The sequence below is a fragment of the Haliotis asinina genome, chromosome 2 (assembly GCF_037392515.1).
Source record: "Haliotis asinina isolate JCU_RB_2024 chromosome 2, JCU_Hal_asi_v2, whole genome shotgun sequence".
In the NCBI taxonomy this organism is placed as follows: Eukaryota; Metazoa; Mollusca; class Gastropoda; order Lepetellida; family Haliotidae; genus Haliotis; species Haliotis asinina.
This window is the reverse complement of record NC_090281.1, coordinates 43527548-43543998: the sequence shown is the minus strand read 5'-3', so window position 1 is coordinate 43543998 and position 16451 is coordinate 43527548. Positions and strand designations below refer to the sequence as shown.

General features: G+C 37.6%; 1 protein-coding gene across 3 annotated transcripts in view; it reads left to right on the top strand.

Moving 5' to 3' along the window:
• Positions 1-16451, top strand: part of LOC137273752 (kynurenine formamidase-like) — a 26073-nt gene extending 9622 nt beyond the window's left edge. For all 3 annotated transcript variants that reach the window (XM_067806580.1, XM_067806579.1, XM_067806581.1), the window contains exons 3-12: positions 914-1004; positions 1381-1488; positions 3162-3210; positions 3730-3815; positions 6227-6305; positions 6927-7030; positions 9853-9931; positions 10678-10813; positions 12259-12363; positions 13032-16451. In XM_067806580.1, the coding sequence (XP_067662681.1) occupies positions 914-1004; positions 1381-1488; positions 3162-3210; positions 3730-3815; positions 6227-6305; positions 6927-7030; positions 9853-9931; positions 10678-10813; positions 12259-12363; positions 13032-13058 (864 nt within the window). In that variant the 3' untranslated portion in view covers positions 13059-16451. The remainder of the gene's footprint in view (positions 1-913; positions 1005-1380; positions 1489-3161; positions 3211-3729; positions 3816-6226; positions 6306-6926; positions 7031-9852; positions 9932-10677; positions 10814-12258; positions 12364-13031) is intronic.

Sequence of the window (16451 nt, the reverse complement as noted above, 5' to 3'; positions counted from 1 at the left end):
AGTATATCAGGAGCGACATTTTTTGTTCAGTTGTGAAATAAGACAAAATCCTCCCAACAATGCTGAATGATAGCCGATAGGTGATACAGCATTATCCAGTTGGGCTGTGAGAAATACTATGTGTTCTAGTCTACATTCGTTTAGGTGTAAAGCAGGATACCAATATTAACATTAGATAATATAACAGCCGTGTCATCACACTAACAATTATTTGTTTTGGGTTTGTTTTAAACTTCCCATTCTGTTGATTCACTTTTAAAGCCCAAATAGCAAATGTTACATGCTCATTTATGATATCACCAACAATTTATTGATCTGATTGTGAACACATTACTTGTCTATCACTGCATTTGGTAGTCCTCTAATGAAGTATTTCTCTTTTGCAAGCTGAAAAAGTACATATTATATTTGAGCGTGTTGAAACTTTTCTCCTATGCTTGCTCACCATTATCAATTAGTTCACAAAAGGACTCGCGACAGCCAAGTCAAGGATCCTCGTTACCCAGCCAGCCATCACCCAGACAATAAGTAGTTGAGTGCCCTGTCAGGATATTCTTAGACATATGGATCACTGCATCACCTGTCAAACAAAGGTGCTCCCGACCTTCAGTTTGCTGTCATAGTAAAGGAAAATTGCTCAATATCGAAGAAAGAAATGTACATTTTGATTGAACTTGTGATTGAGTGAGTAGTGTTTTATGCCACTTTTAGCAATATTCCAGCAATATTACAGCAGGGGACACCAGAAATGGGCTTCACACATTGTACCCATGTGGGGAATCGAATCTGGGTTTTCAGCTTGATGAGCGAACACTTTAATCTGGACGCTTCACTTTTATTTTTATTGAAGTCACAGTAAATGTTGTCTCACTTAGGCACTGAAAATATACTGACGAGCTTTCTTTGTTTTCAGGAACTTGATTATCACTACTCTCCGAGCCGATGGTCCCACAGATTTGGACCAGATGAGGTCATTGAAGCACACATAAAATCTGTCACTGAAGGTAAGATCAACCACAGAGCTGATTCGTTTGCCACGGGATGGGGGTGGCTTACTGGTTAAAGTGTTAGCTCATCCTGTCCTAAGTGAGTCAGTTTTATTTTTACACCACACTAAGCAGTATTTCATCTACATGGTGGAGCAAACATTCCAGCAGGGCTGTTTTCTGTATCTGGACAGGGAATGTTATGACAAGCATGAGTTGCTGAAAACCAATACTATTCTGAGACAAGCATGAGTTGCTGGCATATCCAACAGGTCTTTCTAGATTTTTCTCAGACTAACATATACACATTGGAATCGAACACTGCCTAGTTGATTGTATTCTTGACAAATTCCAGTTTATACAACACATAAGGTTTGACATTGTTTTCATGCAGGGACTAAGGTTGCTCATTGGTGCCTTGAATGTGACAGTGGCATCACCTATGGAATGGGAGAGAAGCAGAAACTTGATATCTTTAATGCCAAAAATGCCAAGAAAAATGGTAAGTCTTTACCTACTTCACAATGATCATGTTGACAAACTCACAACAAACAACCCATGAAGATCCGGTTTAGAACTGATCATCAGCTTGTCATGAAAGGTGACAAATGTTATTGGTGACACATGTCAGTACTCATGATGTTAATCACTTGATTGGCTGGTACTGATTCAATTTTTTATAGCCCACTTTCAAAACACAAACATCAAATATTTGCCAAATGTTGAGCTGCTGCTAGACTAACAGCTAGTCTCTGAAATGAACATATTTTACTGAAAAAAACGTTCATAGTGAAAAAAATAATATAATGAAATGGAGCCCTGAGACTTTCTTCATAAGGAAATCTAGACTTGCCACATTTTCTACACTTGCATGGGCTTTCTTGGATATATATACTTCAGGGTCTGTACGACAGACTAAGCTGCTGCATACTCTGTTTTTAGTTTTTGCTGTGAAGTACTACTTGTCCCCTTAATCCATCACAATGAAAGACAGAAAAGAATAGAAAAAATAGAAATGTTGGGTACTCATTTCAAGTTGTTAATGAACCTAACTTTTTAAAAACGTATCCAAACTTTGCTGTTTTCATAAATTCTGCTGTTTTTTAATAAGCATTCATGTTAAAAAATGTGTTTATCATAATGTAAGAATATATATTATTTTAGTATAATAATCTTAAATTTGCATTCAGTTCTCTGATTTGAAGCTATTATTTAGATTAACTGTTTTCAAGTGTACTAAAATAGTATACATTTTATGTCTTTTCAAAGTTGTGCTGTTGAAGGAACCATCAAGCTTTGCCTTGTTGTGGATTGACATATGAAATGTTATTTGAGACCAGTGTACTACATCCTGTCAGGAAGAAAAGGGCAAATTATTTTTTTAATTTCATTATGGAACATATTAAGACACCATAAGTTTATTTTGTGCAAAAATGAATTACCTTGCACAGATGCATTAAATGTTATGTAGGCTCTGTCTTCAAATTGTTCAATGTGTTTCTATGTGTTCCAGGTCTTCCCGTATTAGTGTACCTCCATGATGGATACTGGCAGACTCTGTCTTCAATGTGTTTCTATGTGTTCCAGGTCTTCCCGTATTAGTGTACCTCCATGATGGATACTGGCAGACTCTGTCTTCAATGAGTTTCTATGTGATCCAGGTCTTCCCGTATTACTGTACCTCCAAGGTGGATACTGGCAGGCTCTGTCTTCTATGTGTTTCTGTGTTCCAGGTCTTCCCGTATTAGTGTACCTCCATGGTGGATACTGTCAGACTCTGCCTTCAATGTGTTTCTATGTGTTCCAGGTCTTCCCGTATTAGTGTACCTCCATGGTGGATACTGGCAGACTCTGTCTTCAATGTGTTTCTATGTGTTCCAGGTCTTCCCGTATTACTGTACCTCCAAGGTGGATACTGGCAGACTCTGTCTTCAATGTGTTTCTATGTGTTCCAGGTCTTCCCGTATTAGTGTACCTCCATGGTGGATACTGGCAGACTCTGTCTTCAGTGTGTTTCTATGTGTTCCAGGTCTTCCTGTATTAGTGTACCTCCAAGGTGGATACTGGCAGGCTCTGTCTTCTATGTGTTTCTGTGTTCCAGGTCTTCCCGTATTAGTGTACCTCCATGGTGGATACTGTCAGACTCTGTCTTCAATGTGTTTCTATGTGTTCCAGGTCTTCCCATATTAGTGTACCTCCATGGGGGATACTGGCAGGCTCTGGGGTACGTAGCCCATAAAGCTCCTATCCCAAGAATTATTGTGATGTAAAAAAATCAACAGCAAACAAACAAAGTAGCTCCAGGTTCAGATGAATTAGTTGTCAGTAAGGGTTATCCCTTGTGTATGGGGTGTGGTGGGGTAGCTGAGTGGTTAAGGCATACATTCATCACATCGAAGACCCATTTATATACTGGACTGTTATCTTGTTTGAAAGATTCATACAATTTTCCACCACAGCATCATGGGGTGCCATTGGATGACACAGTCTGATCTCAAAATCTAATCTCTGGTCAAAATATCATTAAAATTGAAATTGTTTTGATTTCCTTGTTTTGCAATTTATTTAATCCATCTTTATCCAGACGATAGATTCCATTTGAGGAAATGACTTTAGAAAAAAGAACAAATAGAGCAATCAACCAAGTGTAACATTACAGAGTCATTGTACCAAATACTTTTTAGTGATGTGTTTATTGTCCTCTTTTCATAATGCCATGAAAATATGTTTGATTTCTTGCTAGGTTGGAAATGTCTGGGTTTATGGCTCCTCCATTGTGTAAAGCTGGTGCCACAGTGATTTCTGTTGGTTATGACCTGGCGCCAGAAGGTAAGTTATCTCCCTTTGAACCTGTAGGGAGGTTGTCTCCCTTTGTACAAGCATAGTGAAACTGATGCGTTGTAGCAGAAATATTGTTGACTGATGCATCCAACAATTCACTACATCATAGCATTTTCATGGAATCACAAAGTGAAAAGAAGACGAAGGACGGGTTCTTTATGTAAGGTTTACTTGCTTTCAGTTTCCATGCAGCATCATGTAGGAATTTGCAACATGTGCGAGTTTAAGCAGAAATCGAAACGAAATCGGGTGCTTGTGGCAGATGTATGGAATTATTGAATTGTCTAGATGGATTAGGCTTCTGCCTTAAAGGTCACATATACACTTATAGGGTACAAACGCAAAATCACTTGCTGACATCGTTATAAATGAAACCCCGTCATTAAAAATGCTCATTTTGATCTTTAATTACCTTAAATCGACCTTTTTGTCAACAGTGCACAATTCTCAACCGCAAACGAAATTTCAACCAATCAGAGCGGCGCGTCTCCGTGACATAATAGTGGGTATAGAAATGAGGGTCTGTGCAGTATTCATCTACATTTCAGGGGTTGAACTATTTCGTTTACCGGTTTGCGCAAACCTGAAATCGCGAAAACTGTTGAGAAAAATGAAAGCTGCATGTTCTCACAATCTACTATCATTTAGGTTTGTCTCCTGCTTTGCCTAGTTTTCCAGTTATAACCCTTGTTTTCATAGACGATTCTGTCAAAATCACTTGGTGTGGCTAGGTTGTAATCCGTGTTAGGTGGTATAAACCTACACGTTATTTGTCATCATTCACTTGATGCTCAGTTAATGAATTTATAACAGATATAATTAGTGGTAACGCCACTTAGATTACCCGACAAAGGCCCCCATTTGGCATTTCTTTTGTCTGGATCGATCAAAGGATTAACCAATAACACACTGATTGATTAATTAGTTTTATGGGGATTTAAATGGGGGATTTGTCAAAAGGTAGTGTTTATGTATGTACATTTACTAATCTATACTGAATACACTCTGTCGTGTCTGTGTTTATGTAAAACAACGCCCTTCTTTCAAAGGATTAACCGCCAATACATTGATTGATTGCTCATTATTGGCTAACTAAATAACTTTTTAAAAAGAATGACGCACATTATGCAATTACAGTTGTCAGGTGTGCTATCTTGGGTATCCAATGAAACTATACATCAAAGTGAAAAACCTGAAACGATACATCACGTTTTCGTATATTAGACTGTTAAAAGACACATCACTTGGGAAATCTGCAGATGAATTGTTTTTGTGGATATTGATGGATATAGTCTGACATTGCTCCTATAATTTTAATTTTAACATTTGCACTTTTGTTTTTAATACGTTGTCGTAGCTTTCAACAGAATCATTGTTTTCGTCAAATGCATATTTAACTATCAGTAAAAAGTAGTTTTGATTTTCTAACTTGAAGAGAACAAATCATAGTCTCAATAATTCTAACAGACTTTAGCCCGTGACTTCACGATTTTCGAAAATGGCAGCGCCCTATCTGAGGATGAATGCTATTTAAATTTGTTTTCACCGACTTACAAAATCAAATTACTTTCTACTGGTAGTAAAATATGTATTTTCTTGATGGACAATAGGATTTTACATGACATTGCTTATAACATAACAATTTCACTCTTGGAATAGGTCAATATAAGGGGTCAATATAATATTACTTACGATAATATTGTCACTTCGACCACAACCTCGTTTCTGAGGAAGAAAGTGTTATATCCATGCAAAATCCTTTTGGTCAGCAATGTGTAGTAAGCAGTCTTGATTTTTTAAACTTGATGAAACTTGAACTCCATTTTCTATCCTGGAAGTGTGGTAGGGGGCGAACCATCCGCTTTAGTATATACCACAGGCTTCCACAAAGCTCACTTCTCACACACTAACAATCAACTGAAGCACAAACTACAGAGTCTGGTGGAAATCTGTCCATAGTGACACCATCACCCGACCCCAAGGAACAATTGACGGCAACACAACAATTCGTCATGTCTTTGGTGACATCGAGAAATCAGCAAAATGACGAGCTTCCTACACATTTTCTATACATTTAGCTGGAAACCGTTCCTTCTATGACATCACTGTAGGGCTCTGGCGACAGAGTTACATAACCTGTCTGCGGTTTTGTTTGTGGGCGAGAGAGAAGCAGACGGCGTTTTAGCAACTTTTAAGCGCTTGGTATTAATTAACCACAAGTTGTTTTGAAAAGAAAATGGTGTTTCGTTTATGACTAACCAAAGGTCTGTCATATGCAGTGATAAAAAGAGTACCAAAAAATTGAGTTTAGTGGTCCTTTAAATTTGAAATTCACATAATTACTTTCTGACTCAAAGAATACACTGTTGGTAGGTGTTTAATTGTAGTGTTTCTTTCAGCTTCCATGGACAAAATTGTGAGTGAAATAAAGCAAGCTATGAGGTACATCGTGAGATATGCCAAGGAACATAAGTCCAGGTTGGTGCAACTTCTTATTCTGATATATATATATATTATATTATTAACTCCTCCATAGGGATTGTTTGCCTGTCATGCTGAAGACCCGAGATAATCTCCCCATGGGTACTATGTATGAAGCCCAATTCTTTTGCTGGAATATTCCTAAAAAGTGCTAAACCTATACTCACTGAAGTGATTGACCCCAATGAAGATCTGGGTTAGAACTGCATGTTAGAAACATGCTTGTTGTAAGAGGCAACTATCGGAATTGGCTGACATGTCATCATATCTCATATGTCTGGTCACTGCTGCCACATAGCTGGAATATTTCTGAGTGTGGCGTTAAACGTTAAACAAACAAACCAACTTCGTAGTGATGATGTGTTGGAATGGATCATGCCATAAACTTATTGTCTGACTACCTTAGGTTCAAACTCTTACTGGCCCCATCTGTGGGCACAGCACTGATACTCATGGTTTTGACCTGAGTGGTAATTGTGAAGCTGTCAAATCTTGAAACCTCTTAAAAGCAGTGCTAATACTCACTCTGGACAGTTCTGTATGGATAATGAATTCTATGTGAAGATAATCTTAATAAAAATCTTGTGTGGTCAGAATATTTGTTTGCTATGGTTACAGGGGTATCTACCTGTGTGGTCACTCAGCTGGAGCTCACCTGGCAGCCATGATGCTGGCTTGTGAGTTTGCTGAAGATGATGCTTTCGACAGCGAAATGATCAAAGGTCAGGCCAAAAAGATTGTTACTAGCTGTGCTCTACTTAAGCATTTAATCATGTGTAATGTTTGGGTTAGGCTTGAACGTTCACAAAGTTAATCATATATTACTCAAAGCCGACGATTTATCTGCATGTCAGGTCTTAAGCAGCATAACAGAATTGTCCTAACACTGACCTACTTGTTTATTACAACAATAAAGGACATTTGCAAACATGAAAAATCCACAGGAAGAAAAAATAACAGGACTAGCTACTTACAGAGAAAATGGAAACAACTGCCCAAGCTATCCGTTGAAGTGCTCATAAAATGATCAATCACAGTTGTTGTCAGCAATCTCTTTAATTCTACCATATATAGTGTCATTTATAGTATAAATGAATTAATCTGCTAAAACAATAACACATTCATTACCCTTATCCATGCCCTACATACATTCACTGATCATTGAAATGTACGTTTTCCTTATTTTATGTTTGCCTTCTATATGCTTAAATGTTTGAAATAGAATTTAATTTAAAAACCCCCAAAACAAAAAGAATTAAGCATTTAGAACACTGGTGCCGGGGTGCAATCTGAATCTGCAGTCTGCAACTTCATATTTATGCCAACTTGCTCCAATACTTGCTATCATTTTGCTGTTCATAGAACAGAGACTTCAGCAGGTAAGCAGACAGTAGAACAGATGTAGAACTGGCTTGGAGAAATGACTGTGATTAGCACAAGGACAGTGATTTGATAACTGATACTGTACATGTCTGAATGTTATAAAGTAATATGAAAGGGTATATCATACCTTGAATAATAATGTTGTAGTGATGCTCTAAATCATCAATACTAAACTCATGCATTAGGTATAATTTTGTACTGAGCAGCAAGTGCAATCTGCTTTTGTCTGGTGCCACAGGGATATTACGGAAGGTTGCACCGAGTTCAAGCTGGTTTCATATCCTTAACCCCCTGCTCAGGTGATGAATTCAATGTGGATGCAAATTTAATATTTACTTATTTGTGTCATATTGTGGTGGTTCCAACTGCAGAATATGATTATTAAAGATAGTTTGTAAGTAAAAATTACATCTTTAACTCAGATATATTAACTTTATATGGAACAGTAGAAAGTTGCACCAACTTTCCAGTCTCATAATCAGTGTCAGGGCTGTAGAAATTCTTAGTAAGAGTTAGCTAAGCATTCATACTGGCACGTCTTCATTTAACATCATGCCACAATGGCATGTATATTTTTTATATTTTAATCACCCCATCTTTGCACTTTGACATCAACTCCACAAAACATGCACAATCAAGTGATTAATTAAGCTTCTGTTATTACAGTTTATAGGAAATTATATCCAAATCACAATAGAAGGCTGAGATAAAGAACGCAGGTCAGAGATGACTTTGGTTGACCTTCTGTAGATGTATCATATAGTATTGGACTGGAGTAATAGACCTCATTTTACGAAACTGACAATATTACACATCTGTTTCACATGACGCAGTAAACATTTGTTGAACATTTCAAACTAGTCTTGAGGATACAAGCATTTGAAAATTATGAGTCATGCTGAAGTTCAGCTTGTATCACATGGACATGATTATTTTTTATGTGTTCTATTTTTGACAATACAAACTAATAAACTTGCCTCACTGTCTTATTTGGTGTATTGACCTTTAGGGGGCAGTTGTTTAGTGATAATATACTACTATGACCTACAGGGGCAGGTGTTTAGTGATAGTATACTACTATGACCTATAGGGGGCAGGTGTTTAGTGATAATGTACTACTTAGTGATAATATACTACTATGACCTATAGGGGGCAGGTGTTTAGTGACAGTCTACTACTATGACCTTTAGGGGGCAGGTGTTTAGTGATAATATACTACTTAGTGATAATATACTACTATGACCTATAGGGGGCAGGTGTTTAGTGATAATATACTACTATGACCTATAGGGGGCAGGTGTTTAGTGATAATGTACTACTATGACCTTTAGGGGGCAGGTGTTTAGTGACAGTGTACTACTTAGTGATAATATACTACTATGACCTATAGGGGGCAGGTGTTTAGTGACAGTGTACTACTATGACCTTTAGGGGGCAGGTGTTTAGTGACAGTGTACTACTATGACCTTTAGGGGGCAGGTGTTTAGTGATTATATACTACTATGACCGATAGGGGCAGGTGTTTAGTGATAATATACTACTTAGTGATAATATACTACTATGACCTATAGGGGCAGGTGTTTAGTGATAATATACTACTTAGTGATAATATACTACTATGACCTTTAGGGGGCAGGTGTTTAGTGATAATGTACTACTATGACCATTAGGGGGCAGGTGTTTAGTGATTATATACTACTATGACCTACAGGGGCAGGTGTTTAGTGATAATATAATACTATGACCTATAGGGGGCAGGTGTTTAGTGACAGTGTACTACTATGACCTTTAGGGGGCAGGTGTTTAGTGATAATGTACTACTATGACCTTTAGGGGGCAGGTGTTTCGTGATAATGTACTACTTAGTGATAATATACTACTATGACCTATAGGGGCATGTGTTTAGTGATAATGTACTACTTAGTGATAATATACTACTATGACCTATAGGTCTGTAATACACTATAGTCTACTTAGAGAAGCAAAGTATGGAACACAGGGAAATTCAAGCATTCCTTTAAAATTGTTCAGTTTTTATCACCTGTTGAATGAAACCTGAGAGTGAATACAATAACCCTGCCATGAAGTGGTGTTCCCCTATTTGTTTCCCTCAGCATATTTGTTTCAAGAGGGTAATATGTGATACTTTGCTTCTTTCCAGGTGCAGCTCTAGTCAGTGGAGTGTATGATCTTCGACCTCTGACGAAAACATATGTCAATGAGCCGCTAAAACTGAATGAGTATGTTAGTATTTGACGCTCAAGTTTGTTTTTGTTCATGCTCTCTCGATCTCCATCTGTGGGTGCATGCGTGTGTGTGTGTGTGTGTGCGTGCATGCGTGTATGATAGAGTCTATAGATGGCTTGTCTGCGGATTTCAGGGACTGTCTGTATGTTTCATTCTCTGTGTCTGTGTTTGTTTACCCAGTGCATTGTCTGCATTGTTAACATCAGGGTTGACCATTGAGGGGAACAACTATTGTGATAGCAGTGCTTTTTCTCCTTCAACTGTCGTAACTGAAGTCTTCCTAAATGAATGTATAATTTATGTGAAGTGAAAGCAAGTTGAAGTAGTTTTAATCTCTTTGAAGTAGTTTCAGTCTCTTCTAATAACTGACATGTAACTTGACACCCAGATCAAGTAAACAGCAACAGCATAGGCTCAATGAATCTGCAAGTCTGCTCCCAAATATCCTGTATTTTAGTATCTACTATCGATTAATAGCTATCGGAGACTCAACAACTGCAATCCATCAGTAGTTGAATGCATCGTTACAGCCCTAGTTTACATGTTACAGCTGTTTTGTAATGTGCAGTTTATGCAAAATAATAGGCTGATGTTGGCGTCCACAAGATGTGTTGTCTAACTGGTTTATGTATTGGTTGAACATAAGTGACAAGGTCAGATCTTCAAATTTTTGTGACATATTTGTGTTTGTTGTTGGTGTTGTTGTTGTTGCTGACACTGCCTCAACTTGCCTCTGCAGGGAGGATGCCTGGCGGTTCAGTCCTGCCAACTTCATCGCCGAGATTGCTAAGCTCAGCCAGGGCCGCGACATCCTCATTGCTGTTGCTGAATATGACCCACCTGAGTTCCGTAGGCAAAGTGCTGATCTGGAAAAAGTAAGAAATTATATTCATACTTTAAGCCCACACTATACTAGTTGCTAGAGCTAGCTATCAATTTAGATTACGCTGATTAACAATCATGAACTAAATATCGAGCAGGTATCGATAAATATCAGAAATGTAATTTTGAGCAAAAATGCCAAAAGTATCTTAAAGAAATTAATATATTTCACATCATTGGTGAGTTGTGACATGTTTTGCATTTCTTATTAACAAAACAGTGTCTTGAAAGTATTTAGAAAGCAGACTATGAAACATACTATATTTGTCTGCAAATTGTCTATCACAAATGCAGGTGTATGATATTATCGATAACACAATTTTCATATCAATAATCAGCATGGTGGCGTAGCCTAGTGGATAAAGTTTTCACTCAATATGCTTAAGACCTGGGTCGAATTCACCACATAGGAACGATTTGTGAAGCCCATTTCTGATGTTCTCTGTCGTGATATTCATGGCATACAGCTAAGCTCCCTCATTCACTTGTAGGTTACACAGACATTAGGATGAGTTCAGTTCAGTTGAGCTTTAAGCCACATCATCATTATTCTAACCATATTGTGATGAGAACAAGTTGGCATTCATGAACATTTTAAGTACTATGTCCAAATGAGTTTCATTTTAGATTGTATGATGAAGATTTAAAGCATTTCAGTTGTGAGGTGTAAGGATGAAAGGTTGTAAGTTCCTTAGTGAATCTGGAGGGTGTCATGTTGTCCGAGTAGGCCGTTATGATAATCAATGATACAATTCTGTCACTCTTATACAAGCAGGTGCTTTCTACACAAATTTAGATGAGGTCAGTAAGATTGTTCTGTGTAGTGACTGACTTTGTGTGGTAGTGGTGTACTGAGTAATTGAAATAATCAAAGATGGGCTGCAGTGACTAAACGACCAAGCAATCGATCGCATTTTCTCATAATCGAACACAAATGATTTTGGAACTATTATTATAGTCTCTGAGACACTTGACAATGGAACATGTCTTCAGTGTTGTCAGGATCTGAAAACTTGCTTACTTCTTAGAAAAATCACTTTACTAAATCAAAACTTATGACTAAATATTTTTTGAAGTCTCCAGGAAATGTATGTTCATGATAAATTGGATATTAAAGTGTCAAGTTGCATTATGTTATACATATCTGCCATAACAACCTGGATAGGAAAATTTGAAAATGACGCTAACCGACTTTTTTTTATGATTAATCGTTGGTAATGAAGTAATCAGCAGTTGTGAGATTTTAGCCAGTTCCCAACACTAGTGTGTGGTGACTGGGTATGTTGCTCATTACATCAACCACTGACTAGCTCACCAGAATATTGCAATGAAAACCATGTCAGGTGTCTCATTCACTCAGTCTACAATCTTCTGAATAAGGCTGTGCTAGTGAACTACAGACTGTTTTGGAAGTGTGTGCCTGGTCCACTTGTTTCAGGAGCTGTCTGCCAGAAAGGTGAAGACGCGGTACATGGACGTCAGCGATACAGACCACTTTGATGTCATCGAAAAGTTGCAGAAGGATTCCTACAGACTCACAATGGTAATGATGGAACCTTTAGATGGTTTCAAGTCCACAACATTCGGTTTTACATGTTGTATCTGTTTTTCAAGACATTGGGACCATTTCAAAGACTGGTGACACATGAAAAATGTAATTCTATAAACTCTGTGAGCTACCCTCATCCCCAAAGTTCAGGAAGAACCCCCAAGAACTTCAGTTCAGGAAATGCTGAATTCCTGAGTGGGCATCATCAGTCTATCACCATGGAAACATGGGAAGAGCTGGTTCAACTTTCATTCATTACTGTATCTTGTGTTTAGCAAATACCAACATTGTAAGGTTTTGTTGTACGGAACTTTACACACTGCACTCATGAGGGGAATCAAACCTGGTCCTTTAGGTAAGTGAGTGTTTTAACCAACACGCTATCCTACTTCGGACTGGTGAAGATCCAGCACAGAAAAGGCCTTCAGCAACCCATGCTCTCCATAAAAGGCAACTATGCTTGTTGTAAGAGGCGACTAACAGGATCAGGTGGTCAGGCTCGCACTTGGTTGACATGTCATTGGTTCCCCCATAGAGCACAGATTGATGCTCATGCTGTTGATCACTGGATTGTCAGGTTCAGACTCGATTATTTACAAGCAGCCGTTTTGATTGTTTGGGGGATACTGTTCAACTCATTTTCACCATTCTGTACCTTCCAGGAAATACTGAGACTAATGAAGCTATGATGAGAGCTCATGTCAGTGAAGACGGCCAACAACTGCTGCCTACCATCAGGAATCACAATGGTTCATGATGCAGTTACTGTTCTCTGTCCATCTCCCTGAAGATGATCAGACAAGCCAGTTGCATGGAGAGGCTTTCCAGCTGACCAGAAATATAAAAGAAGCATGCTATAGTTTCAGATAAATTGGAATTATTCCAAACCGATTTCATCTGTGAAAGTCATTGTCCTCCAAACATTTTCATCAGTGGCAAATTTTAGCAACAAATATGTCCAGATTCTGGCTCCGAGATTTTCAATGCTCTCTTAGAGCTAAGTCACTAGTTAGTGTTAATGCATGGCTTTTACAACCATCTTAGCACAAGGAGAGCTTTGAAAATCTAGGTCATTATTTCCTGAACATATTCTGCAGATCCTGAAATATTGTTAAAATATTCTGTTGTTTGTAGCAACAATGTTGTTACTAGAGAACATGAAACTGAAGGCCAACATGATCACCTTAACTCAAACTGATCACGTTGTGATACATTCAGACATGAAATGTTTTCTTTGATATTATGAAATATTATTGCCTCCTCATAAGAAAGCTTTTGTTTGTCAAATGTGGAATACAAGGGGTCTGCTATAAAACTGATTTATCACTGACATTAAACATGTTCATGTCCTCATACTTACATAAAATTTCTCAGTTTGAATTCTACTACCAGAATTGTTGATCAATTCAATTGTGTGTGATTGTTGCAAAACCTTCAGCAACACGGTTTTATCTACCAGTAATAATCCAACATGTAAAATACTCATAATTTCATTCCTTCGATGTTCCAGGATCCAATGTCCATTTCTCTAGATTTTCACATTTTTAATGATTTTGATCCTTGGTTTGTAGAAATATCTGCCCATATATATTTTCTAATATATTTCCTGTCTAAGATTCTGTTTTTGACTTGGCTCCAATAGGAAGCTTGTGTGGAAATAATAATGAAATCCTTGTCAAAGTGGTGCTTGTCTCAACACAACCCCTAATTCAATTACATCCTCAATGTGGTCCAAATCCATGTTAGGGAGTATGCAATACGAGAAACTGGTATATTCTCTCAGTACAGAGTGACATTTTTTCCGCTTTTAATTCCTGGTGCAACTTTTAGTTATAGTACCTTTTGTGAAGATGTTTACCTACAAACGTTACGTTATGATGTTGAATGCTGTTGAAACGGAGCAAAACAGACAGTGTCAGCTGCTTAGATTTCCACCAAACATCCTAGTGCTGCATTTGGTTGTCAGAGTTACCTCTCATGAGCACTGCAGAATGCAGTGATTGAGGATTCAAATCCTTGGCTGTCTTGATTATATTTGTAGGTTTGTCAGTGCTGTACTCATGCCAATGCAGAGATGCCAACCCTCCCAAATATCTCAGAATCATCCAAAAAATCCAAGCCCATTCCGCCATTCCAACAAAACCAAATTCTTTCAGATTTTAGTCAAAACATAACAAAAATATAGATAGTCTTACTTAATTGACTGTGAATAATGATAATTAGATAAATATTATACTTTATTTATAGAAGCTGTCAAATTGTCTACACAAAAAATTAATGTGGGAGTTGAGTATGTTCAGTTGTATGAGGATCGCTGTATATAATGGCATTGAAATGTTTCACACTTTGAGTGTAACAGTTTATAGGGATTCTTAATTTATTGGGAAAATTCCAAATTGTTTCTTTCTTAGGGATCTCAGATTCCTAATTTTACCAGTTTGGAGTTGGCATCTCTGCCCATGGAATATGTAAGACCTCCACCCTAGACTGTTCTTCTGCATTGAGCTGTCGTCCAAGGGCAGTGCTGGAATAGTGTTTAAAGCAGTATTAAACTCACTCACTCACTCACTCACTCACTCACTCACTCACTCACTCACTCACTCACTATGACAGGAATATGCAGATTGTCAGCTGCAGTGTTGGAGGAATTTGTATTACATGTGCAAATAGTTAACGATGTTTATATACATTTATGTGTTATATTTGCTATGCCATGCTAAGTTTGTTATATCTGTGCTATATTTTGATTTCTAAGTACCCAGGACTTACTCAATAATATTTGAGAATGGACATTCCAGTCACAATTTCTGATTGTGCTTATACAAACTGGCACTTAAGTGAAGTGTGGTAGACTGACACATTTTACCATTCTGTCATTAGATTAGAAGCAGTGGTAAAGATTTGGTCCGGGGTATTAGTAGGAAATAACTGAAACTGTTGATATTGGAATAGGGTCAGACAAAAGTTTTGGTTTTATTGTGGGAGAAGAACGTATTGTGTGTTTTAATATTTACAGTTACTCAATTTCATATGGTTGGTGATGGTCCAGGGATATTATGAAACCTGTATTGGGTGACTAGGGCTGTGTATTGGCAAATAGATTGTATTGCGATTCTGGTACTGGTATTTCCACATATTGGGAACTTAAGTGTTTGACAGTAAGAGATGCAAATTGTGCATGTCAACCCAGTTTTCTTCATCATAAGTCCTTAAAAACATATGTGATGGTTCTGGTTACGGTAGTCTCAAAATTAGGTTACATAGTCAGGGATTCTGTTTTCCTGTTATACAATTTATAGTGTGCCGCCATTTTGTAAACAAATAATGAATGAAAACATTTGTTGTGAATGAAATTTCAATTCAAGCCATAAAGATAGTCACAGAAACTTCATAAGTTTTCTCTACCCAGAGATTAAGAGATTCAGGCCAGTTCTCTATGAGGAATTTTTGCACAATATTGATGACTGATAAAGAATGTGGCATCAACCTACTATACTAAATAACTATCTCTTGATAGTGGCTTCCATCTTGAAGTAATTAATTTAATGGTTTAGTTTTCAAACTCTAAAACATCCCCTTATTAATACCTGAGTCACAAACATGCTCGTACATGATCAGGTTTTTTATTTTTATTTTAGAAATCGGATTCCTGTATGCCAAGTGGTATGGCTTTGTAACCATGCTGCTCTTACTCTCACCTCAGGCCCTTGAAGATCCTGCTTAGAACTGATCTTCAGTAACTCATGCATATCATGAGAGGTGACTTTCAGGCTTGCTGACTTGGTAGGCACATATCATCATATCATAATTGCATACATCTATGCTCATGCTGCTGATCAGTGGACTGTCTGGTTCTGACTTATTTACAGATCAGTGCCATATAGCTGGAATATTGCTGAGTGTGGTGTAGAAGTAAACTCACTCACTACTCTGACCCCAGAGAATATTGAATATGTACTCAGGTTGTTGGTGTATATTTTACTATATGGCAAATTATTGGTGAAAATTTCACTGAAAAGGACATGTGTGCCAGTTGTTAAGCCTATTATTTATTGAAACAATAAACAAGAATATGTTTTGTT